The 27,699-nt window shown below is 37.5% G+C and overlaps 1 protein-coding gene across 2 annotated transcripts in view; it reads right to left on the bottom strand.

The window, feature by feature from the left end:
* PPP4R3A (protein phosphatase 4 regulatory subunit 3A) overlaps nucleotides 1-27,270 on the bottom strand; it is a 40,671-nt gene extending 13,401 nt beyond the window's left edge. Inside the window, exons 1-5 of one of the 2 annotated variants that reach the window (XM_053945087.1) lie at nucleotides 26,190-27,270; nucleotides 18,920-18,975; nucleotides 10,035-10,099; nucleotides 8,578-8,728; nucleotides 5,584-6,201 (exon numbers count right to left, since the gene is read on the bottom strand). In XM_053945087.1, coding sequence (XP_053801062.1) covers nucleotides 5,584-6,201; nucleotides 8,578-8,728; nucleotides 10,035-10,099; nucleotides 18,920-18,975; nucleotides 26,190-26,331 — 1,032 coding nt within the window. In that variant the 5' untranslated portion in view covers nucleotides 26,332-27,270. The remainder of the gene's footprint in view (nucleotides 1-5,583; nucleotides 6,202-8,577; nucleotides 8,729-10,034; nucleotides 10,100-18,919; nucleotides 18,976-26,189) is intronic. The other variant, XM_053945086.1, reaches the window with a different exon arrangement.
* Nucleotides 27,271-27,699: the final 429 nt, after the last annotated feature.

Raw genomic sequence — 27,699 nt, 5'->3', positions numbered from 1 at the left:
TAAAGAAACATTCCTGAACAATACTGCCAAGACCCGTGGAAATGCATAGTCTGAGAGCAGAGTTCACATATTTTAGAAGTCACAAAGCACCAACACAGAATTATAAAATTACACAAATTTGAGTGTTTTTTTTTAACTTGCAAAAATCCCTCAAAGTATGTCTGTGAACACAGTGCAAATTCTCTGCAGTATGTGGTCTTTTCACACAGACAAGTATCAAAACACATTTAGCTGTACCTTAGAAGCTGTGAATGTCACAACTGTTTTCCAAGAAAACCAAACTGCAAACAATAGTTTATGATGTAATTGTGGATTCTAGGTACTTTCCCCAGGCACAGAAATTATCAGAAGTGCAATACTTAAACCACATGTATACCAGACACTAAGTATATTAATTTATGCTTTGCAAGATCTAAGTAGATGCTTCTAGATTTAATACATTTCAAAGCTCATGAATATAAAAACAAGCCAGGCCAACTACTCACTCTATGACTTTAAAAACAAGAAAACCCACAGATAAGCTAGGGTCACAAAAAAGGACACTATTTACATTTGTGATTCAACTTCCAAAATAGTCCTCCTCCTACTGAAAGGCACTTAAAAAAAGGATTCTTCAAAACCAGGCCTCTCTTAAATGTAATTAACATTCAGTTATCAGGTATTTTTGTGTCTGTGATTACAGATAAATGACATAAAACATATTTTTCTCAAAAAAAAAAAAAAAAAAAAAAAAAAAAAAAAAAAAAAAAAAAAAATCAAAGAAACTCAACACCACCTAAACTGGAAAGAGCACACATTCCATCCTATATTCCACCTCCATATTCATTTTGGGCAGAAGCAATATTTTAGCCCATAAAGTGACATTTTCATAAAATATTACTAGCAAACAGATAATTACCACTTCAAACACACACTCCTTCCTGCTACCACACAAAAGATTTCTTAGTTTAAAATCTCGTTTATATCAGACTGCCTTTCCCCACATGCATTCATCATGCTCTACTGTCACTTGAATCAACATGCTGGAAAAATAGCAAGATTCACCAAATTACTTTTGTCCTTTCTGAACACATGAAAAATAATTTTCTACAATGAAGAAGTTCATCCCCAAAATCACAAGAATGCACCACTTGCAAATGTCTCTCACCAAGTCACTTCCCCCAGAAAGTGGTATTTTTTTACACTTTATTGCAAGGTGAATTTTGTTGAAAGTAAATCTCCAGTTATTCCTGAGTGAACTACTGTAAGAAAGCAGACTGGATTTGGGCAGAACTACCAGTATGCACTAACACAACTCTTCCTCCAAAACAACTACAGATAATTATGTTTGCATCCACAGGACTCGGTTAAGAATAAGCAACTATCTGTAAAACCACTTTAAAAATTAAAACCTGCCTATCATTACATATTAATACAATAAAATATACAGATATATCAAAATACCTGCAATTTTTTAGCTCTTGAAAAGGGATACAGGGACTATCAGTAATATGACTTCTGTATTTAATAATTCTGATTTACCAGTACAATAATACCATCTGATCACTGCTCTACCAGGCACAAAAACTATTTTAACATATGTCCAGTTTCCTGAAAATTAAAGACCTTGAAGTCTAAATGCACATACAAAAAAGTAATCCTAACAATATTCTTTACTCTGGAAGATAAAGACGTTGCATGATCTTGCTGGCAAAAAGAACAAACCAATGAGAAAAGGGGGAGAGAACAGAAGGAAATAGTGTTTGCTTACTCTATGGCGCAGTTTTGCAAGATTTTTTTTTTTATGAACTAGTTAATAATAAAAAGGGAAAGAACTGGTGGCCTCCAGTGTGCTCATTAGTATATATATTTTTTAAATTGCAAAAGAGCGTCATATAAAGCAAGAAACACCACTTACCTGTCCCACCCCCACTCTCAAAACTTGGCCAATTCCATGTTTCAGCAAGTTTCTTGGTGGCTATGACATCTCAAGACTAGAACAGGCTGGACCCCAAGCAGTAAGAGCATATTAGGAGGGGCTGTAATTGCAAAAAAATGCAATTCACATCTTGCACGTCTTACACATTGTGAATGAGAAAATCTGTAATTGAGTAATTTTCACAGCAGTTAATTCTGCAGTCTGGGAATACTGTTTTCATGGCTTTACTATTCATCATGCAACAACAGTAACTAGTTTAGTGAGATGTTGACATGCTCACTTAAAATTACCTATCTTATAAAATTAAACCACAAACAAACTTACCTCCAGTTTTCAGAAAAGCCCATCAATATAAGCACATTTTTATAAAGCTTATGAGAAAGCCAACCTTCATGAAGAAGGAAGGAAGACTATGGTTCATAACCCTAATGCCAAAGGTTACTTATTTTATATTTTTGGTTTTAGCACAGAAGGGTAAGTTATTTTACCTACCAAAGAGAGCAAAATGATCGAAGCAAGTATCTTCCATGACTACAGAATTTATATTTTTTTAAACACATGCAAAGTCTCTCTAATAAAGCCAGAACTCTGAAGAATCAGCATATTCTCATCTTCAATATTAATTATAACTGAAAAACTGACATTAAATGCCAGTGACCTTTAATGACCGTAAATGGCCTATCTTGACAGTAAATGCCTTAAATAAACACAGTGGTAGTTTTGAGTAAAGTCAGTCAGCTTGTCAAGAAGCATAAGACACAATCTGTACAGTCCTGTACAAACTTCTATTCACTTCTCTGAAACTACAATCTGGCTGAGTTAACTGAGATGAGAGTACTGTAAGGTGCCACCTTGGTTAATACACAGCCTGACATGGATAGGTCTCATTACAGCTCACTTCTTTTCCATGATGGAGGTAAGAGTTTTTCTTTTCCTTTCCCTCACAGCCAGAGAGAGAGAGAGAAGTTGTACACACAAGAGTTGCAGGATGTCATGGAATATCAGCTACTCGGGGAGTTTACTTTTATCCTGCCAAGTGAAACTTCCCAAAAAGAGATCTCTTTTGTCACATCCTCAATGGTCCAAGAGACAACCTAAAGTCAACAGCAGAGGCATTAAAAGCCTTAATTATTCATCTACTCTGAACTTGAGACTCATCCATGGCTTCCAATAAACCACCATGAGGCATCCCAGAGTCTTTTCAATTAATAAGGACTTCTAAAAGAAACCACTTCTTAAGTACACATGTAAGGTTAGTGAGCACCAAGATCTCAGAAGATCTAAAATAACAAATGCCAGGAACTACAGAGAACTAGACATCCTTCATGCAGTAACACTCCCTCCACACACACAAAGGATTGTGATACCAGCTACAGGAACGCATGATGTCAAATCACACACAAATGGAAGAAAGCCCTTAGGAATCAGTTACAGAAGTGAAATCAACACATTCAGTCTTTCAATTCAGCTCTTAGAGCATTATTTATTCTGTGTAAAGAAATAGGAAGAAATAGTATAATATAGTTTTTTATACATAGACTGTAGGAATGGGGGATGAATGAAACTAGAGTGCAGAGATTACAGAAAAGTGCAACCTGGCCTATTGGTTTATGAATAAATAAATGCGAAGTAAGTAGGCTGAAACCTTGGGTTAGAGCTACATTGCCAGAACTTGAAAAATCAGTCAAGCAATCAAGCCTTTTAAACTCTTAGAAATGCAATGGACACATAACTTGTAAGTATTTTTTAATTCCCTCAAAACCAAAAATTGATCAGCAATGTCCAATTATTTCTGACAGATTCTTACTTATAAACTCAGGGAGTTCTCCCTCCTTGCTAGAGAGCTGTACTGTGAAAGTACTAGGAAATGCAGTATAGCACAGGGTGTATTATCTTTCTTCTGTGCTCTCATTCTGGGCTCCTCAAAGCTTCAACAATTCCAAATGTTTATCTAACTTTGAAATGCAATCTTAATTCTTCTGGCTCCAACATACATGAAGTATACTTTATTCTCAACCATAGAGAACAGTAGTGAAGAGAACATTCAAAAATCTGCTGTTACACAACCAATCAAAATCAGATCTGAGCCTTTATTTCAACTATAAACTGCAACTAACAAGTCTGGCAACAAAACAAAACCTTGATATTGTAACTTAAACCTACCCTACATCTATTAACCTAACACAAGTTTTAAGAGACAGAAAAAAGGAAATTCATCAGTCTCTAGTCCTCAATAAAGTTATCTCGGGATGTATTGCAAACACACCCTTAATGATTTTGCAGGATCAGACCCTCTTTTTCCTTGCCCAGTTTTCTTTTTCAAAGATCAAGATCTCTCTCAGAATCAGCCACTGCCACCAAGACTACTGAAAAATTCTTGCCCTCCTCCTCCTCAAGTCAAAATGTATAATCTTCAGAAACTTCAAACTGGCAACTTCAAAATGCTTAAAGCCTTCTGACTTATCTTCAAATAATCAACTGTAACTTTGTTTATCAAGGACACCCACCCAGACATGAACAGTTTGGTTCACATGGGCATAAGCTGGGGCCTGGTACTACTGAAGATGCCCAAGGTGTTTCACATGCAGATTAAAGCTCCAAGAGAGTGGATTAAGTAATATCAGTATTCTGATAACCGAGTGTGATGGAGGAAAAGTTGTGAGGCCTAGTTTTAACAATTATTTGCTCCATGAGCTTGCAAAAGGAATTTTCATTCTCCTTTGCTATGTATTTTCCATGAAATTATACAGGTACATCCTGAGAGTAGAACTGAAGATAAACATGATTAAAGTAATCAGTAACATCTAACATTTGGTCCATTTCTCCAGATCACACAGACTCTACAAAGACAATGACTATTCATTTATTAAACGCTGGGAGAAATATGATAATGATAATTAACTTCTACAAACCAAAATACATGTGCTGTTAACATTTTGCAGAGTTAGCTGAAAGCTCCCCTTACAGAGATGTGCCACCAATTTCTAACACTGTTCAGAAAGTCCATGCGTTGGTGCAGAACACCTAAGACATTGGTAAGCTCTGTAAAGCACCAAATAATCTCTTTGTATCTGCATTAAGACATATTTCATGAAAAACTGGTAACTCCAAGCACCATTATTTAGGGATTTATTGAACTAAGAAAACATTCAAGTATCTAAAGTGGTCTTATGTTCTGAATGTGTACTTTCCAAACAGTTAATTTAATTTACTTCAAAATTAGCAACAGCTACATCTTGGTAGGACATTATATTGTGAAATTTAGGCAAAGTGGTTTTTTCATGGTATCATGACTAAAGATATCTCTAAGTCTAGTAAGTAAAAAGTCCTAAAATACAAAAACAACAGCCCTCAAAACTCCTACTAAAATCAAAGATTCGAAGTGCAAACAGTACTGTTCATTCCAAAGAACCTCATTCAATATTCTACATGTTTGCTCCCTTTAAATCAGTTAGACGGAATCTAGTCCAAACCCAGAAATTAAAGAACGTGTATTTGACAACACAGTCCTCAAATCCATGCCTTTTCTTTTCTGTCACACTCCACAACCACTTACAGAATCACAGAAGTGAAGGTTCCACTGAAGTACCTCAATCTTTTCAGGAATAATCACCCGACTTTCCTTGCCCAAGCACAAGTAAGAGACTATAATTTTTGAAACTTACCTGTAACATGCCAACTATTTCCACTTTATTAAAAAAGATGAAAGAATGAAGTGTTGATAGCATATTTTCCTCAAAAACTGAGGGAGTGGGTAGGACCATATCTTGAATATACTGTACTCTGTATGTCTGATGTATTTTTTGCTTCAGCTCTGGATCAGATATAGGTATCACCTCTTTAAATTTTGCTGTTTTAGTCAGAAATTCCCTGTGTTTCCGTGACTGTGATAAAGACGGATCATATTCTAGGCATCCAATTACATCCATTATACATTCCTCGGAAAACATGACTTCAAAAAGTGCAGTTCTGTTCAAAAGGAAAATTCCCTTAATAATTTCATATAAGTGGTGTAGTCCTTCAATGTTCTCCAAGTCTTCACACACATGAAAAATTTCTAAGAGCTTCTTAATGTAACCCTCATTTTCCAGTGCTAGTGCGAGTTTTTCGCGACGTAAGGGTGAAGGCAGTGAAGATGCCACGAGTTCTGCGATTTCTTCTAGTCGGCTGAGTTCACAGGATGGCAATTCTAGACCTGGTGATGACATATCATCAAAGCGCTCCTCCTCAGATTCATCAACAAGATCCTGAGTAATATCGACAGAAGGGTCTTTGCCTTGAACCTGCAAAGTAAGATGTGTCAAAAAGTGGAGTTTAATTTTACTGTTATTTAAATGCCTTTAAAAAACTACCATTTAAGTATCACACATTTTTTATTTGTACGAGCAAAATAGAAATGCAAATCTAGTCTGACATTGACTATAGCTGGTTTGGAAAATAAAAGAGATAATGAGAAGATTTCTTTAAATAGAAAGTTTTATAAAATTGTTTCTACATTAGACATTTAACTTTATTTTTTTTAAGTGGGAGGAAGAATAAGGAAAAAAACTACATTTTCTGAGTACTTCAAATAAAAACAGAAATTCGCAATTATTAATATGGACAGCAACTTCTTAAGAGACTACTGAACTAAGCTGTTTGTTTACGGTCTTTATTCTCTGCAGACAGATTTTCAAATGCAAATCAGTATTATATTATTCTAGTGATAGCTTTAAACATTTATCTATAGGCTATTAACTGCTCTTGATGCTTTTCAAAGCTTCCACTACCTCAAACGGAGGAGAGAGGCCAGTCTTGCTAATTTATCTGCTGTTTTCAGTTTTGGAGAACTGCAAGTAAAAATCTGTTATTGTGCATCTTCTAAATACTCAACAGAGACACAGAATCTTCTCTTAAGAACAAGAAAGCTCAAACCAACATTGACAAAATAATAAGAGGAAAACTGACTGTCAGAAAAATAATGCACAGGACTTGCAAAGATCTCTCCAGAGATATGAGGAAACTGTGGAAAGCATGAATTAGTAAAAAAATACACAGATGCTTGGGCACCAGAATGTATCAGCTTTAATGGCATCTTAATTTTAGCATCTGCTTGGAATCTGATGTCAAATTCAGAAAAGCACTGCTGAGAAGAACAGTAGAAGGTGCTGCTGTTTTTAATCTTAAATTCAGCAAAAAACCCCTGGGAGAAATAATGCTTCATTTATAACAGCAAGCTTATACCCAGAATGGTGCTAAACCCCACATATTGCTCTGCTCATACAGCAGCAACCACTTTCTCTATAAATGGTATCAAAGCTTTCCTTTTAGAAGAAGTTTTAATGACTGAGGAAGCTTAAGATCTATAAAGTACACTAGACGCAATTACAAAGCATGGCCTGAAAACAGGATATAAAGACACTGGCTTCCTACAAAAATATTAGAACTTTATGTGAGGGTGAGGAAACTGGGCTTCTTATCTGGGTGTTTCCTAAGAACAAAATTTTCCCCTTTCCCTACTTTGCTTCTGTCCCCAGCTTTTGAGCCATTGACTGCTAAGGTTCTTGGAAATGTTTCTGTACCTATTTACATAAGTGGTAAACTGCTGAAAATACTCATTCTACAAAAAAGGAATAATCTATACACATGCAATTGTGAAACCAGGTATCTTTTGGTTTGTTTCTGAAATCACTAAGAACAAGTTTCAAAAGACAGAGTGGGGAGAGCTAGATGCTTGTTAAGAACAGAAAGAGAGTGCAGACAGATTTAGAGTATTTAGAGAAATCCCATATATTGTAGCACAGAATTAAGAGAAGTTGTAATACTTGGAAGGGAAGAAAAAACCCAAACAAAAACTGAGAAAGTGAACTAACACCAGTGAATATATTGATTAAACTCTTTTGGGTCAATAGTTATTTCCCGAACAAATATTATTTACAAACAACACTGATTCAGTGACTATGCAGTCATCTGGTTGTAGTGGTAAAACATATGTTAAAATATATACATGCTAGGTATACACTGTTTGATTTCTTAAAACATTATCTTTAAGGTGATGATACAGGGATGGAGGTATCTCCTACTATCAGATTAATCTTTCATAGCCTGGAAATGTTTGCATGGAAAAAAATTCTGAGAGAAACTCAATATCCCCCTCACCTGAAGCAGAAGAATGAGAAATGTAGAAAGAGAAATGTAAATAAAATACTGTTTTAGTATATATATAATATATAAAATTATTTATTGCAATATATTCTGTAAGAAATACATCATAAAACTAAGAGCTCACATACATTCTTCTTGCTACAATAAAGTTTCATAGGTAATCTTTTCCCTTATGGCTACCCTGAAAAAAGCTTCCTATTACATTTACTGTTAATTTAAGCACTCATTTGGAGCTACACTTTCTTGGGTGAAAATAGAACTAAAAAGTTATGTTGAGTAGAAAGACCTGAAAATGCTCTAAGAAAGTACCCAAAACTTAGATTAGGTCTGTATTAAATTTCTGGAGGAAGAAGAAAGTTTTTAAATTGAAAAATGCAAAATTTGGGAGAGCTGGCTAAAACGTTAGTTTTTACTTTTTATCTACTATTGTTCAAACTCTCAGAACAGCCTGTAAGTTTTGAATACAAACATTTAGATGAATTAGGTTGTCTCAATTTTACATTTATCAAACTTACCTGACATATTTTTTCCCATATTTCATCACAACCTGCTTTTTCTTGAAAGCTAAGTGCCAAATCATAATTTTCAGCTTCAGACCACACAATCAAGGTATCCTTCAAAAAGAGGAAGAGTATTTTCAGGCAATATATTTCAGATTTTATTAACCTAAATAATGTTTAAAGAGTAAATTTTTAAAATAAAAACAGCCTGACACCTAATAATGACAGGACAATATTACAATACAAATGTAACCATCACACTTCATAAAATTTTTATATGTTTATATGATTAAAAGCATTCCTGCATAAATCAAAAGAAGTTCCAGAAAGCTATCAAAAGTTTTTGTTCTTACTTTATGTGACCATAATATTGTAAATCTCAAAAAGTTTGGCCTAGAAAACGCACTTCTGCCTCTATGCATTCTCTACAACAATACAGTAACAAAAGCAACGGGTTTTGTGGGGTTTATGTTAGGGGTTTCTTTAATGTTTCATTTGGATCACATAAAACTGTAGGATGAAAGTTACAGTATTTTTTTTTTTTCATTTTTGTAGGCCCCGGAAGACACTCTGCTAATGCACAGAACAGCTTTTTAAAAGCTAGTCCCAAGATGGCTACAACCTTTAAAGAAGAGAAGCACCACAGTTCACTGCCTGGGATTACAGGCACCCACCACATTGAGCCACGCGTAAGAGTTTTACTTATTCCAAACTACAATTCAGGAAGGAAGTTTTGCCCTGGACTTCTAGAACTACTTGAAACCATGCTTAGCTATGTTCACTTCCTAGACACTGAAGCTCTCATCAACTCACTAGGATAGTTCAAGAGTTTATCAGAGCCCTCATATTGCATGCAAAACCAATAGATGAAAGTGGAAGCTCTGCTGCAAACAGCAATGTCACACACTGACAAGATATTCGATGAAGTAGTCTACAGAGACTTAGAATATATATATACTCTTATAATATACTCTTAGAATAACTAATAGAAAATAAAACTCAATTAATAAAAGAAGAAAATAAAATCAACATTGTGTTCAGGTATTCAATCAAGTTTTATTGTTAGTCTTTTGTCTTCCTGTAACAGCTGAAATATAGCCACAGTAAATACACATAGCTCCATGAAACTGCATTATTTCAGCCAAGTGCTAAACCATGCATTCACTCACTAGGATAAGAGACATGAGAATTTTTCTTATACACAAAATACAGAATTTCTACTTCATTAAGTACAGATTTTGCTTAGAGTGATATTAAAATGAATACTGACAATAAAAAGAAAACTTACATTTAGATTTTGATATGCACTTACTAGAAAACACCTTAAACTAAACTATAATCTAAACAGCACAATCAGCCAGCTCCAATGGGATTGTCAAGCCAATACAATATAATCAATTTGCCATTACCAGAGCAGCTATACTGCTTCAGAGGCACTAATGGCTTTACCTTGTAAATGGCAAATAGTTTACCTTTTCCTTTTCCAAAGGGTTGAGGAAGAGGTGGTACACAGAAGAAAGGGATTTAGGAAGACCACCTCCAAAATACAAAAGGAAGAAAAAAATAGTAATTAATAATTTATTCTCTACAAGACAGGTCATGGAGCAAATTCTCTGGTAATAACAGATTGACAGCACCCAGTACTGCTGACTCCAACAGAACAAAAAAAAAAAAATTAGTTTGCAGAAGTCTGAAAAGTGAAGGTCCCAAACAAAAAGTTTTTCTCTTTACCATCTTTAAAAAACAGTATGTACCTTACTGCATGTTAAGTGTAGGTATCAGGTTCAAATTCTAATATATTTATCTCTTCAACTGTATCTCTACTGCAGTAATTTTCAAGGCCACTCTCTCCTTAGTTTCACACTGAGTAGTGCCTAATTAATTAAAAAAACCCAAGCAACCCTAATACCAAATTTTAAGCAGACACTAGCAGAACTTGCAACATTCCCATCTAATTACATTTCCACCCAGGTGAAATTGGTTTGATTTCTATGTAAGTCATTTCCAAAAGACCAAAATGTATTTTCTTCTTGATAAAAACACAACTAACAAATGGGGAAATGACTAAAAGAACACTATTAAGGGCAGTGCTGTTTACATTAACTGCTTACATTTAATAAACAAAAGCTCTAAGTCTCTGAATAAAATCCAGCAACCGATCAAGAGAGAGAAAGGAAGGAAGGCAGAGAAAAATAAAGAGAAGACAGAAAGTTAAACCTGCTTTTGAAAACGCAGTCACAGATGTACAAAAGTGTATTTGGTCATAGCATAGCAATCTTTCACTTTAACAAGATCGTATACTACTAAACATGGAAGTTCGCACCTCCATATAATCTGATTTTTTTTAGCTATTTCTTCTTTGGAAAACAAAACAAAAATTGCTTAAAGAAATCACTTGAGCAGCAGAACAATCCAGTTTGTTTAATCAGTATTAGAAAAGTGTTTTCCAATTGCCAACATTAAAATTTGAAATTATTAGTATCTGTTGTCTTATCACATAAGGGTTTCATATATTATGGTTCCTCAACAGAATTCTATCAATTGCTACTTTCTGAATCTTTAGTAAACTCTATTTGTTTGTACAACCTTTCTTGAATGAAAGGGCTTTTAAAAAGAGAACATGAAACAAAAAGCACTCCACTCTGTTATGCAATATACAGTTTTGTCTAACTTTAAATTCACTGTTAAATGCATATAGTTGTGACTATAATTTCATTTCGTTAATCCTACAAAGCTTATAATCATCAAAAAGAACAGTACAAGACTTATACGTGTATGAAGAAATGACTGAAAGAAGTTCTAGATGGGGTTAAAGACAGAAGAACACATCAGTACCAGTCTACTTTCTGTTTATTTTATTGAAAGAAATCTTCGTACATGCTTGATCTGACATTTCCTCAGTGTAAGTTGAGTCCACTAACTGCTGTGGCTCTCTCAGCTATGGAATTGGAGTTTCTGTTGCTTCCGAATGTCAAATATTACTTCTTGAAACTCCAGAAAGCAACTGAAATTTCTTAAGACTGCCACCTCCACTCAAAGAGAAAACAGGCATAAGGATAAGTATGATTAGTAATAGTGGCTATTGGTTAGAGAGGTAAGGAAGTAAGTCTTGCATTTTACATCTTGATGAGCATAAAATCTTCAATATAATTTGATTCACAATAGCAGTTCTGGCTCAGATGGAGCAAAGACGTCCTTTGTTGTTGCATTTCATATAAAATATTAGCATCTACACACAAGGAACTAGATGAGATAATTAAAACATCTAAAAATTATCTTGTTCTTTGTAAACAATTAAAATGTGAGACAGCAGTATTAAATCATAGCTACACTGTGTTAACTGTCACAAACCTGGACAAAGGTTTTATTATTGAAGGATCTTATACTGAGTTCTCTCTGACAACTTCAGCATTCTAGCTCCTCATATTTTCAAGATGCATCACAGTTCTTGGTAAGATCTTTTTTTAAATAGGGTGATAATTAGGAGCTATTTATGTCGAGTTCATGATCTTATTCAAAGATTGAAAAATCATTTGCTACTTTGCAAAAAAAAAAAATCTTGGCAGTAGTGCCAGTTGGAGTTGTCATCACTATCTTAGCCCATATAAAATTTGCTGTCTCCTTAGGATCATTTACATGAATTTGTTTTCTGGTTCAATAGTGCTCATTATGACTGTGCACATAAAATGAGAAATTTTAAAATTTAACCTAAAGTTCTGAGTATGGCCTCCTTTTAGGCGACCTATGTACTTAACATTCCCATAAGGAGGTATCAATCATTTCTATGGGTGGATAGTAGCTTTGTACACTCTAGTTCTTATAAGGGCATAGCCCAAGGCAAAAATTCAGAATATAGTCGGTGATTCCTATGCTGCTTCTCTCTCTGCAGGCTGCATCAAGCCCACATGAAGCAAATTTTGGTTAGTTAGAAGTTTTCCAGAGGCACTGCTGTGTGCTACAGTTTTATCTGAGACATCATGCCTCAAAAGCTAACCTGCAATATTTTAACTCAGGAAACAGTGGCAATTGCACTGAAGAAGGATCCGGTTTAGTATCTACCCTATGACTTTTCATTTTTTTGAAACTATTGCCAAAAGGCTTCTGATTTACCTCAAGAGTAAAAACTTCTTGATACATACTATCAGTCTAAAGTTCTTGCCGCAGCACTCTTTAAAGGTCAAATTTTACTGGACCTTAAATCAGCTTTATTTAACTATTAGAAAGCTGATTAGTAGGTGTCTTGTACAACACTCACACAAATCTCCAAAGCAAGCTCTGGGATTTCATCATGAAGAATTTCAGAGCAACTAGTATTCAGGATTTGACTCTGCTAGGATTATATTAACAAAACTGTTACTGTTTGACAATGGATTCTCACTACCATTCATGTACAGGGACAAGTCTTCTCCATAGCTCCAAAATATTCTCTTGGCAGCTCTATGAGATTTAATCTACACTCAAGAAGTAGTGATGCCCTAAATTCGGTAAGTATCTCATAAATTCTTGCTTCAGCCTTAAAAAGCAAATTAATCTCTTCCGATTAGCAAAAAAGAAAATTAATATCTTCTCTCACATGGCTCAGGCTTATGACACTTTCCTGGCCCACACAAGGTTCAACACAGCCAGGCTGTTTCTTCCCCTCTTGGACTGCCTGATTGCTAGTTCTTCATCTAATTCCTCAGATTGTTTACAGTCACACAGACACTTCCCTGGACATGCCAACCCACCTTTCAGCATCTTGCTATCTAAATACTTCCAATCAAAAGTACAGCTTCATAATTTCAGGTTTTTCTTTATGAAATAAACTATTTGCACTACCCACACTTTTTAAGTTAAATACAGAGTTAGTGTGGTAGGTAGTGGCAGAATCTTCAAACTAAAAAAACCCACCCACCTAACAATATAAAGTTTCAATTTTGTATTTGGTTTCATGCACTTGTTCACCTAGAAGCTGGTTATCTCAGTGTGCTAACAGTTTACTCAAAAAACTGATTAACATGCCAAAGGCATACTCAGATTGCATTCTACTAGCTTCTGTGAAAGCTCAACAGTCATACACAACTTTTCAGTTAGTGATTTCATAGCTGTATTCCCATGAATCACATAGAATAAAATCAATTTATTAGTTCTGTGGCAGAAACTTGACTTACTGGCCATACTCATAAATTCCTGGGGTGACATTATGATGCTGAATTGTATCCTCATTTGTCTGTTTAACCCAGAAATAAGTTTTGCACCCTTAAAACTGATCTGAGAGTGAAGGGGGAAGAAGGAGAAGCAGTGGAATGTCTGAGGTGGCTGTATTCAAAACACAGAGATAAGAGCTTCAGCTTTTCTCTCTTATGGACTGTGTTGTCTGCAGCACAAAGAAGTAGGAGAGAGCTCTCCTTTGCTATTTAGTTAGTTTTTAGCTAGCTGAGGCAGAGATGCTCCCAGACTGTGGCTTTTCTTTTCTTGGAACTGATCAGCCCTGCTCTGGACTTAAAACCCAGAAGAACACCAAGAGCTCACACCTGTGGCCCACCGGGGCCTGGGCGTTGGTATTTTCCCGCACAAGAGGGACTGGTAAGAGACTGAGTGAGTCGAGCTACAGCCCACAAAAAGGACTTTCTGAATCTGCCATCTCTTCAGAACAGCGAGAGGTTTTATTGTTTAATATTCTTTTTTATGCTTGTGAATACTTTACTTGTTAAATAAAGGGTTTTTTTCCCCATTTTTCACCAAGGAAATCTTTTCCCAAATCAGTTGGGGGAGGGGTCACTTGAAACTGCTTTCCAGAAGGACCCTTTGGAGGTTTCTTCCCAAATTTGTCCCTAAGCCAGGATACTTAGCAAAAGCAGAAAAATCAAAATACTCAGGAAAACAGAAATGAAGGAAAAGAAACCTATGTTAATTTAAAATAGGTGAACTCCACCCCAAACCCAAGAGCAGCCCACCCTTCCCCTTGTTCATTCCCTCACCCCACAAAGCCACACACACTTCCTTACTATCTTAGCTACAATATGCAGAAATTTTATTGAAATAGTTTCACTGTTGGCTTTCTTGTCATGACAGCAAGGGAATGAAGTTCATCTTCTCTGAGCATTCAGTCAGTGCCCTTTTGGATAGTTTCAAAACTTGGCTTTTTTATTAGTAAGTCTGCTCTCCATTATTCAAGAATGGCCCCCTTCAAGTTACATAGCTAGTAGGTAGTACTCTGGATGAATTTTAGCTTTTTATTCTTGTGAGGAACTGGAAAAGAGACTGAAAATGTGAAGCACACAAGACACCTCTAGGACAGAGGCAAGACTCTGTAGGTGGAAGCTGTAAATAACTCTTGTGTCAGAGTTATTTTATATCTTGCACAGAAAAGGATGCAATACATACTTTATCACTGTGTTACAGGATGCACGTGGATGTATCTAAAAAAGCTGAGGATACCAGTCTTTACTCTTCTATTTTTAAAGCATTGCCAAAGTATACTGAAAAGCTCTACCCCAGTCCACACCCCTATCAGGTTTCTCCCTAGGTAAATGCTATGTTGTACAGAGGGCTTTTTAATCATTTAGGGCTGCTATAGGAAAAGGTGTTATCCTAATATACTAGTGCAATTATTCATTTTCTGAATAAGGATCACTTGTTTAAGAACAGCATCTTTGTCACTAACATTCTGAAATTTCAATGTCTTAAACCCCTCAACCCACAATTAAATATCTTCTACCTTTACTAGAATATTAAGAAAACAACCAACAACAGAAGAAAAAACTAAGTATTCCATGCGTGACCCAGAAATGCTTTGTATAATGAAATTCCACTTACTAAACAAAATTTGCTTTTAAGGTGAATGCTACTACTTACCCAGTAATTAAATCCAGTAATATTCCATGGCAAAGTTATAGGACCATTATTGTAACATTTTAAAATAAAAATGCCAACAAAATTTAACACAGAGCTGTAAACAAGAATACAAATCAGGTGCTCATGTGGCCGTACTGTGCAAATTTAGCTTTTTCTAAAGAAGTTCCTACCTACAAATAGTACTTTAACATAAGAAATATTAAGTCTTTTTTTTGAGCCACAGGACATTAAGGACATTAGTTCAAGTCTTCTTTCTAGCTTTTTTTCCTCATATGCCTTACTTTCTTCTAGTTCTAGTGTAAACAGTGATGAGTTTGCCAGGAAGTGCATGGTTCAGAGCATCAACGAACTTCCACTGGTAGCAATTCTATGTTGCAGAATCAGATACATAGACCTATCTCTCTTTTTGCAGAAAACAGCTCTTCATTGTGACAGACTAATTATTTTGACTACTGAAAAGGTAGTCAAAAGATTGTCTATGAATTTCATGCTTTAATGAATTTTTTAAAACCTCCACATGGCAGGTAAGTCTGGGAAGACTGAGAAGTAGACTGTGCAAACTGAATACTTAAGTTTGACCGTTTTTCAGGTTGATGTATGAAAAATGAGTCCCTGAGCAGGACTCAAGATCTCCCAAGTAATTTTTCTCTCCAAAGGCAGAAAATTGTATTTACCACCACAAAGGGCAGTCACTGCTTTCAACACTCAACACCAAGAAATATAAAGCAGACAACTGGGACAAAATCATATAACAAGCTCAGCTTCACAGTTATAGTTTTTGTTGGGTTGTTTGTTTGGTTTTTTTGGTTTTTTTTTTTTGTTTGTTTTGTTTTGTTTTTTGGTTGGTTGTTTTTTTTTGTTTTGTTTTGTTGGCTTTAGTTTCCAAGGGAACAGAGGCAGCAAGGCAAACTTGTCCTCAGGTCTTCACATCAGTATTTTGATAAACAATTATCTAAGCTATGCAGTTATTAAAACACACATATGTAAACCTTGAGATTGCATAATTTGTGATATCAACAATTACTGAGACCATCTACTTCACACTAGCACTAACAGATCAGCATAGGCAGAAGGTTCTTTCACCAGTGGAAGGACTTCACTGTTTATCACTAAGGTATCTATAGGCTTCTTTTGTTGAAGGATTCAAAGCAACTGGCATAGCAAGGTTCCCCAAGAGCTTAGTACATATTATCTCTCCTTGCTTCCAACCAGATTGTTTCAGTCAGTCCAGTAAGACTGTTTCTTCTTCTGAGCCTCATGTCAGCCTAGACAAAAGTCAGAATCCATCCATTTATTCCATCAGGTATTCAAAGTATTCACAAGCTGCATGTTGTGTCACAGTAGAAATGGATGCTGCTATGTACCCCTTAAAATAGGCTCATCCTCACAATAAAATTATGAGACAAAAGCCTGGTAAGATCATAACACTACACAGCTACTTTGAAGTTTAAAGCCTTAGATTTCTGGGAGACTTTTCTTGAAATTTTCTATGTGCAACTAACAACAGCAGGCAAGCTCAAAAGCAAGTCTTCTATCTCGGGCTGCAATTTCACTAGTAGTGAGGTGACCTAAGTGGCCTTCTGCAGTCAAAAAGAAAGATCTCACTCACTCTTCCATCTCTGTTCCACAAATGGATCTTGTGTAAGATAGTTTGAAAGCTCTGCCAGCATAGAAAGCTACCAGTTTTTGAAAAAGGATTTAAAGTACCAAGCTGATTTTTGTGGTTTAGTAAGTTTAAGCTGTTCAGAGTTCTAGGAGCAGAGCTATCTTTCAGCTGCTAAGCTCCAAGCTTAGTTCATATGGAATCAAGTTTAAACTCTGAACTTGCCTTTTACTGAGGGAAAGGATAAGTAGGCCTCACACAAAAGAAACCAGGCTACAAAGCAGATTTAATACACACACCAAGAAACATTTGGTATTTCTAAGGCTCGGAGTGGAGCCCCATATTCAATTTATATTTGAAACTGCTTTGGTTAAATATGAACAATCCATCTGCAAGTATAAATTTCTGTCTATGCAGCATTTGAAAGCTTTAAAAACAGCACTTTTCCTTCTCCAGCACAGAGAATGTACAGTGCTGCTCTAATGGGACAGATTCATGTTAATTATTTTTATTCCTCTAACCATGTTTTCACAATGAGCAGTGTGATTTATGCAGCACTAGATTACAATATATGTCTGACCTGGAGACAGGTTACACTGACCAGCACATGTGGTGGTTTGCACCAATCCTGAAATTTTATGCCTCCTTGAAGTAGGTTTCATGTCTGATGTGGCACAAAGCCTGTTGATACAAAACTCACCCCCCCAGTGCTCTTTTAACCGATTTAAGTCAGCAAAGCAAGTTTACACCAGATCAGCACTTTAGCAGTAGAGCTGTGAAATACTCAGCGTCACTTAAGGACTTTTAAAACTCAGGTTACTGTATCATAGAACCATGACCTCAAGCTGGTCAGGATTACAGCTAAAACTTGGTCTGCTTAGCATTTTTGCTGGTCTTGTCCTTACTCTCTGGAATTGATTCTCCAGACCCACACTGCCCTTATCAGTTCTCAGTATCAGCTGCATATACAGCGCTTTATGAATATATCAAGAGACAGATACAGGTTAAAATTTTCAAGGAAGGATATTTTTAGCCCAAATTGGTTCTCCCCATTCAGTTCAAAATACAATTCTACAAACACCTGCAGTGACACAACTACTGGGACCACCTGTGAACAAAACAACAGTATGTCCATGCCTGTGATAAACTACTAAAGGTGAAAGACTGAAGAGTGTTTTAATACATTAAATCTGACAAGATTTTAACAAGCATGAGCTGACCAAACAGGCAACAAAATACAATCTGGTTCAGCATTTTTAAACCTGTAAAGGCAATTCCCAGCATCCATGAAACAAGCACGGCAAATAAAGTACAAAGCCTACACAGTTCACTTCTCACCCATCTCAGGAGCATTCTTTAGGGGCTCACAATGTATGGTTTAAATAATTGAAGCAATGTGCAAACTAAAGGTGAAAAGCTGCTTTTATGAACACAAAATGCTTTGGAGCAGTAGTAAACCATACCCAACTTCTAAATAAAAGACAAACAAAGGTTAAAATGTAAATAGCTTTAAAGCCTCCTAGATTTTTCCCTGAATAAAAATACATTTAAACTTAAAGTATCGGAAATATAAAGAAGAAAAAGGCCAGATGATACTAAGTTTCAGATACTATAACCCTCAGGAACCTCTGCTACTTTGTGATTTTCCCAACTATGTTTTGACTGCCTCTCCAAAAGCAATTTCTGGTGCAAAACAGAGTGCAATTTATCTGTGTAACTTCACCAAAAAATGCAGAGAAATAGCACATGAGCATGTAATGCACAAAAATGGTGCAAACTATTTTGCCTATTTTTGGCACAAGAACATAAAATATAATTTGCAATAGAGGCAAAAAAATCTACTATATTACTACCCTGTTGGTTGTATACTGTTAAAGACCCTGCCTTTAAACATGAGGAAAAGAAAAGTATGTTTACCTGTTGCTTCTGGTACGCAGTATTCGGATTAATTTTGGACTCCAAAAGAAGAGAGCCTAGAAAAAAAAAAAATTCCACTTATTTATACGTGTGCTAGAATTTTACCCACCACACAATTTTCTGATCACTCTTTCCTTGAGCAACAGTAAGTCTCTTAACCCCTAAGAAATACTGTTCACACAGCACAGAAAAATGCTCTGAAGACTGAATTTTAAACCTTTCTTATTCTAAGTAATGACTTTTCCACAGAGAATTTTTTAGACATGATAAAGTCTGCAAGTCAGCACACCAAAAGCATTACAACTGCATTACAGAGATTATGGTTGTTTTGTGTGAAAATTCTAATTGTGTGGTATTTGTTTTTAAAGGTTAGCTAAAACACTTATTTTCCTGGGAAGCATATCTAGAAACTAATGCTTAGAGCACCACTGTGACTGCTAATACCAGAAAACTTCACAGGAACTCAGAACAATGGTTTCACAGCAGGTTTTACTGATATGACACAGAACAGCAACTCCATTCTCATGTCTGTGTCTTCTTTCCCTTCCTTTTGCATGTTAGCATTGTTGTGTCAAATTTAAACAACCTGGAGCGCTGATCTATGCAAAAACATTTTTAAAACTGATTTTATTCTTGGACCAATCACTTCCCTCATCCACCTTGCTACTCAGCTGTACTAACGCCAGTGCATGACTTAAATTTACCTACCTGCAGAGCTTCACTCAGCTTCACAAAGAAATACTGATAAATTAACTTGCACTGTCAATCATATAATTAAAACATACAGCTGCAAGCATCCCTTTAAAGGGGCATTTCTCCATTTACTTACCTGGATAAATTTAGGCTTTAAGAAGTATCCAAACTTTTCTTAAAGTGTTAACTTCTCAGTTTCATCACTATAGTTCTAAAGCAAATGTATTACTAAAATATGGGCTGCTCTCCATCTGTTCACTCCCTAGCCTGGACTGATGCCAGGAGCTGCTCTGACCCAGGTGCAGCACCTTGCACCTCCTGAGGTTCACAAGGGCCCACTTCTCAGCCTTGTGCAGGTCCATGTGGACAGTATCCTGTCCCTCAGGCACCACACCATCCAGCTTGGTGCCACCTGCAAAACTGCTGAGGGTGCACTCGATCCCCCTGTCTGATACTGATGAAGATGTTAGGCTGGGGGATGTGAGGCAAGAGACTGAAGAATCAGATCACAGAACTTCACCTGCTATAAGAGTGGGGTATAATTAAAGAATTACAGAAATATCAGAACATTCTGTTGCCTGATAACAAAGGTTACTACTTGATGAATTTAGAAGCTTTACTAATGATTTTTATATCCACTAGCTTACTATGTATGTGATCATCAGATACAATTAAATATTTTTTTTTCAATTAATGTACCTGTGAACGCTGCTTGTTCCCAATTTCTAAGTCTGTTGTTCTACAGGAGGCAGCTTTCACTAATGAAGTTGGCTTGAGAAGCTATCACCCTGTCTCAACTGCTCTTGGAGTAAAAGCTGCTTACAAACTCAATACAATTCAACAACAAATCTGAAATAAATACTCCTCAAGGGAAAACAAGACACATAGAAAAAGCTCTTTTGCCTCAAGCCCAAATATACTATTCAGGTTTTTTTGAGTTTTTTCAGTTTTCTGACACACATCAGCTCTGCATTACTAAAGCAGCTTATCTGCTTAAGAGTAAGTGCATAATTAAAGAAAAAAATAATTACAAACCATAGAGCAGGACAGAGAAGAAAAGCATCTAAGATGAGGTTTACAGATGAATCCAATACATTGCTCATACTTTGGCCATAGACTCAAGCTTTGAATTTAGACTATGCCTAAAGAACATCTAAACTGAGCATTTCCTTTTTACAATCATCAGATACGCAGAGTCAGCCGTGCTTTCCAAATCCCAGCTTCTACTACATGAAGACTTGGAATATTATTTGTGTTATTAAAATGGCAGACAAACTTCTGGAAAGTCTTTACTGTCTAGAAATATTTAATATCAGCAAGTATGAACTAGAATCTTCTAGGAATCAAAAGTAGTTGATAATTTCAACATCATATTTTAATGGCTGAACACAGACGTACAGACATGTAAATCTCAACATTAGAAGACTATCATACATAACTTAAATGTCATGTTTGACAAAATACTTTTTAAAAAACTGAAAACAATTGAATGCAGACACTTAATCTTCCATGCTAGAAGCAGACAACAGAGAATGACTTCTTTACTAGACTTATCAAAAAAGAGCATTTCTTCTTCCCTACAAAACCTGATGCTTGCAGGAAAGACAAATCAAGCTTTTTAAGGCTTGAATTGTTTCTCACTACCAAATGATTCAACTTATTCCTCACCATTTTGGACAACAACAAGAAAAATATTGATCTGGAGATAGAAACATACTGAAAGGTAAATTGTACTCTATAACTAATAACTGTCCCAAATCTATCCTTCTGGAGAATATGATGCTCCATCTGTGCAATAAATTCCCCAAAAATTATTCAACAAGTCAAAGATCAGTGACTAATCTACTAGTTAGTTCAGTGAGTTTATTTTATATACTAAATTTTACAGGATCAGGCCCCTTCCTGGTATGAGGCAATGTTAAGTCTTTGTTACTTGCATGTGGAAACCAGGCAGCAGTAACAGATATCTGAAACACAGATATATTCTTTAGAAAAAAGGTTACAGAAATATAACACACCACAAATAAACTTCCATTCAAAGTCATTATCACTTGTTTGAGATGCTTTTCTCATAAGCATTACTTTCCATGTAGGTATTTTTTCATTGGTACTATCCTAGAAAATCTTACGACTATCTAGTCTACTTCATAAAAATACACCAACAAAATTTCATCTTCTTTGACCCAATGACACTATTCAAAGTTAGGTAAGAGCTGAAAACTCACCTTAATGTTTTTAAGAGCTGAAAACTCACCTATGTTTTCAGCAAATGCTCCAAGATTATGCAGATCTAGTTATTTTTTTAAATTACAGCCTTGAATGAATTTGTAAAGGTAACTGAAAGACACTGGAGCCAAAAAATAATATCTGAAACCACCTATAAAAAAGAAAACTGACTTGTAGAATTCTATTACCTCTCACTGTAATGCAGAACAGCACAGCTGGGGGTTTTGTTAGTAGAAAACACCATTCTGTGGTGCAGAAGGAATGTGGGTAGAGGGAAAGACTTGCTCAAAAGAGATTACATATAGATATTCGATGCTATTTTCAATTATATTTGGAAACATCAGATATCCCAGTTCAACAGTCTTGAACAGCAAATTTGCAGCTTTGTTTACAAATATGCATATGGAAGAGACCAGTTAATCTGGCACACTGCTGCTCTCCCACCAAACTGTTACATGGAGTCTTCCTCAAAAGCAGAAAAGAAAAGAAAAAGTGCTGCTCATTACCCCTCACCAGTATAAACATGTTTACATTTAAATGAAAGTTTCAATTCAAGATCTGTTTCTTGCAAGATGCACACAGAGGTTTAAGTTCTGCAATTAGTTCTGCTGCAACCCAATCACAGAAACTAATCCTCAGAAACTCAAGAAACTGAGGTCCAAGAAAGTGCTCTACAATTTCAAGAGAATATTCCTGAGTCTAAGACACTTCTGAAGGGCCAAACCCAAATATTAAGGAAAGGGGAGAAAAGAAACAAACCCCCCCCCAAGTCGTCTTCCCCCATGCTTTTTTTTATTTTGATCTAAGATAAATACTATGTTGCTTACCTAAAAACAAGCCAATAAAATCAGTCCCTTGAGTATGAACAAGGTAAAAAAAAGTAAGCCAAGTTTTTTCTAAGCCTGCTAGTTGTACACGTTTGCTGATACCTGCATTACAGAAACAGCAAAGATAGGTGCTTGCCCTGTGGCAGAAATCGTTAACATACAGACTTCAGAAGCAGCAAACCACAACTTCTGAATGAAAATTATGAGAGTTCCTAAAATGGAGCTCACAAATATGGCCTGCAATGGAGGGGTTAACTTTCACTTGTCAAAAAGTTTAGATACAGGATGAGTAAGTTTTAATTAAAGGTTTAAGCTTTCAAATTAACACAAATTACTTGAACAGAAACGATCACTTCAGTCATCTGGGCTCAGAACAAAAACAAAGTGATCTGAAACCATGCAGTAAACCCCAAGAAGCACAAAGACATTTTAAGAATAAGGTAGGCCACAGCAGCCTAAAATACCATGTCAGAAACACATAAGAAATCAAAGGCTTCTGATTACACACAGACTCACACGGTAGGTGATAATTTGTAAGAAAATATTTCACTCTTGCCCTGCTGCAATTCAAGTAGAATACATTACAACTAGGAATCACACAGAGAAACTTTTCAGGGTTTTATTTAAAAAGTGAATAACTATTGTAGTGTAAAAAAATTACAATTTCATGCTTCAAAGCATAATATACCTGATATGAAAGCAGTTTATGGTATTTCTGTTCTAGAATTGATTATTCCAGGTTGTCTGCAATGACTCTTAACAATTTAGTGCCTGACAACATTAGACATGCAGCTAGCGACACAACTACTCATCTACTCTAAATGATTTTCTTTTATGATGGTGTTAAACACCAGCACAAGTTAAAAAAAAAACCACTCCTACAGATAAAACTCCTTTTACTCAGTTCTTATTCCTCCAATTCCAAAGGACAGCTTACACTGGATGTGGCACACTGATTACACTTCCCTTATCTGAACAGCCTGACTGTGCAATCTCAACCACTTGTAAAGCAGCCTACTACACCAAGACACAGCTGCAAAATCCAAATACTGAACCATGTGCTAGCCCACATGGTCAGCCAAAGAAACCACTGGTAACTCTGCTGTTGATCTGTGCATAGCCAAACTGGCCCTTTAACAGGAGTGGGAATTTCCCACAAACATAAGGAACTACTGCTCATATCCCCAGGACCTCCCCTACTCAGGAAATAGAGCCTTCACCTTCAGGCAGATCCCGAGGTTTGCTGTCAGCTTCCTGGAGTAAATCAGTAAGAATATGCCAGTGTGCACAGGATGAATCTCAGCTCAAAGGCTAGAAAAAGCTGGTTTAAAAATGCAGGAAGGAAGAAGTTTCATTGTGGAAAGAGGAGGAGCTGACAAAGACAGACAACACAAGAATGCAATGGAAACATGGAGACAAATGGTGTATAGGTCAGTTTTGCTACTCAGTTCATACTACTTGTATGTCTTTGTTAACTGGGAAAAAGTTAAAATCACAGTCAACTATTTCATTTAGTTAAAAAAGCATGCAAGGAAAGACAAATTGCGCAGTATATAAAACACAGGTATGGCATTACCTTTTTCCAAATCATTTGCTCACATGTAGAAATGACTATCTGCCTTCAAAATTAGCCCACAAAAAACAGACAGTGGGAGTAAACAAAATATAAATCAAATTTTATGAGGTGTCTACACAAGCAAGTTAGAAAAACTAACTAGCCTATTAATAGAGTGCACATTTACCCAGGACTGATACTACATACTATATTAAGAATTTTAACTGTATTATTCAATACTTTGAAGTATGCAGTAGAGAGGGGTCTAAAGTGTATATCTTACCAAATAACATCTGTGTATTTGGTGCAATTGATAAGTTTGAGACATTTCCTGCTTTGATTAGAGTATCTTAGCTGTGCAATATAAAGCAATGACTTAACTTTAGTTTTTAATACCAGTTTGTATCTTCCCTCTTACAGACGTTCATTTATTTACAAATGAGCTGGCACCAACAGTCCAACTCAGGTTCTAATGAGTCTGAAGCACACATGTCCCACTGAAAGTTAATACATGGATTTTAGTTCAAATGAGCTCTTTCTTCACAAGGAGGTTAGGAACTGCAGGTCTTTTTTTAAAAAACAGAAAATTTTTACTATATAGGAGACAACAGTTTTTAAACATGCCCCCAACAGCCAGGACAGTATCTACAACAATACATACTGTAAAAATTAGCCAAAAAAATTAGTGATAATTTTTTTAAATTTCTTTCTCATGTTGAAATTAAACTAAATCTACTTCCATTTTGAATGCTTTCTCTTGCAGTATGAAGCTGCTCAAGATTTAAATGTATCTTCCTTACTGTAAAATAAATAAAAATCAGGTGTCAGTTTAACCTTTTAAAGTATAATCAAAAATCTACAAGATCTCTCTGAGAGCTTATCAGAAACTCAATTACCAAAATCCTGCTTAGATGACTGATTCTTCCATATCAGTTTTTGATCTTTGCTGTAGGGATTACATATTGTACAGTTTATCAGAACTTTCCCAAAAAGTAAGGATTAATGATTCTCAAGCTTTTCATCCTACTTCCTACAATAAAAAAGCTTAATAAATAAAATTATAAGGTCTGTTGACAGTCAAAAGCTACAACTAGATCTACAAGTCACTAAATACAGCAGTTATACATCTAATGAAGAAGTAAGTCATGCACTGACAGACTTTAAAAGCAAAATGGTACAAGGCTGATACTGCGAAGTACACATTTTAAAATCTCTGGTCACAGCAGTCATGAACTCACTTGACCAACAGTCAAGACTAGCCTAAACATGTAGCTACAGGGCTAGATACTACTACTTAACATATACTCCTGACATATGCTGCCAGAAACCGTAAAATAAGTTGATAATCCATAATTTTAAATTTATTTTCAGGAAGACCCAGAACTGCTGAATGGCTGAGTAGTCCCATTCCATTAAAAAAAAGGGCATCTCTGAAAATGCTGTTCTGTCCACTGTATTGTCTTTACTACCATAACTGTACTTTGAAAACCGTTGATAGCTGTTAGAATGTCTTACATAATTCTAAAAGCTACCAAAGAAAAGGGCAGGTGGAAACAGAATTCTGAGTGTTAGCCATCCAACGATCTTCTAAAAACAAATACTAAAAACCAAGATCTAAGTTTTGAACAACTTTCATCAGGTGATTGCTTCCAGAAAGATCCAGTGATCAGTTTTGAAACTAGACCAGTAGATATCCAAACCCATGCAAGATTTACAACGAGACTCGAACGCATTTTGCATGCAACACTGTGTATTCACTAAGTGCCTACTATGCTTGCACTTGATGGCAATCTTCTGTTTCTTTCACTTGGCCTAGCACGAACGAACCCTGTTTAGTGCCTACTTGCTTTTAGGAATACCATTTGAATTATGCAGCAAAACATTAACGCTACAAACACAAAGCTACACCCAGTTCCTTTCCTGGGCAGGACGAGGAAAGACTGTACCTTCTTCAGCCGTACACACTTACCATCACTTTCTGCCCTGACTAGCAGGGACATGCCCTTGAGCCTCTCCACGTAGCAAGAGGACACATGCCCTGTGCCTCGATCATCCCACTGGCGGTCCTCATTTAGCGTGTAAACCTTCACCCTCCGCCGGGTGTCCGTCATCCTGCCGCCTGCCACACCGCAGCCACCACTCTGGCTGGCAATCGCTGGAGGAGCAGAAGGCTGGTCGGGGGCCAGGCCCCCCTCAGGGGAGGGGAGCGGAAAAGAAGGCAGCAGCCCCACACGGGCACGCCAAGCAAGCTCTTACTCCTCTTCAGTGCCCCAACGGGATCCTCATTATCGAGGGTAACAGAGGATTGGGGAAGAGGGAGAACCAAGAGGTGAAGATGTAAAAAGGGGAGCTGCTCCTTCAGGTACAGTCAGACGCTGCTCAAAAGGCGAGTAAGCCTAGGGAGGGAGAGCCGCAGAGAGGAGAGAGGCTCTTTGCAGGGCGAAGGGCAGGCAGGAGAGGCGGCGAAGAAGGGATCCCCGGAGGAGAAGGGGATCCACGGTAGTGGAAGCGGCGGCGGACTGCAGCCGGCCCAGCGTGACAGGAGCAGGCGTTCCTGGAAGCCGGAGCCCTGCCGAGGAAAACAGGGGGGAAGCTGGTGAGGCCGGAGGGAATCAGAGGAAGGGAGGCAGGCGGGAGAGGGGCCGCTCGCCCCGGCCTGTAGCCCGGCTCTATTGTGCAGCAGCTGCCCAGGCCCGAAGCCCCTCGCTCGCCGTCCGTCAGCGCGGGGCTCCAAGGAGCCGCCCTCCTTCCCGCCCGGGCTGCCCGGGGCCTGCGGACACTGCCCGTCCAGGGACAGGGTGAACGGCCGGCCGAGCTCAGCGCCCCGTCTTCCCCATGGGCTCCGGTCGCAGGCGGCGGCTTCACTCCCAGCCCGACTCCGCCGCCATGTTCTTCTTCCTCCTCCTCCTCCTCCTCCCGGTGCTGCGGCGGCTCAGTCCCGACTCCCCAGCGCGCCTTGCGACGTGGCTGCGCTTCCAGGCGTTCGGCGGCCCGGCCGGCAGAGAAACGCTGTGCCCTGCGGAGGGAGGGGGCGATCGGCAGCGGCTGGTGCGGCCCGGCTCCCTCCGGCCCCGGCTCCGCCTCAGTCACTGCGCGGCCGCCATCTTGGTTTCACCTCTCACTGGAGGCGCGGGGTCTCCCAGCCAGCGGCGGCACGGGCCGCCCGCCGGCATTTAAAGGGCCAGCGGCCCCGCGCGGGGGATGCGCGTGCGGCCGTGGCCGCGCCGTTACCGCGGGGCCGGCGCCGGCGGACCCCGGCTTTGAGGTTTTTTTATCCTTTTTTTTTTTTTTTTTTCCTCCTTCTGTCACACCTTGCCGAGTGATCCCAAAGTTAAACGATCTCCGCAGTCATAGATGGGATCAAAGAATTCCAGTATCAGAAGCTGTCGAGGCTTGGCCGCTGCTGCCAATATCTGAGCATATGTTTGAAAGATTTCCCTAAAATATGTGAAAACGCTGGTGCATTTGGGACCCCAGCA

The sequence above is a fragment of the Vidua chalybeata genome, chromosome 6 (assembly GCF_026979565.1).
Source record: "Vidua chalybeata isolate OUT-0048 chromosome 6, bVidCha1 merged haplotype, whole genome shotgun sequence".
NCBI lineage: Eukaryota > Metazoa > Chordata > Aves > Passeriformes > Viduidae > Vidua > Vidua chalybeata.
The sequence above is the reverse complement of the archived record's forward strand: the minus strand, read 5'-3'. Positions and strand labels throughout refer to the sequence as shown.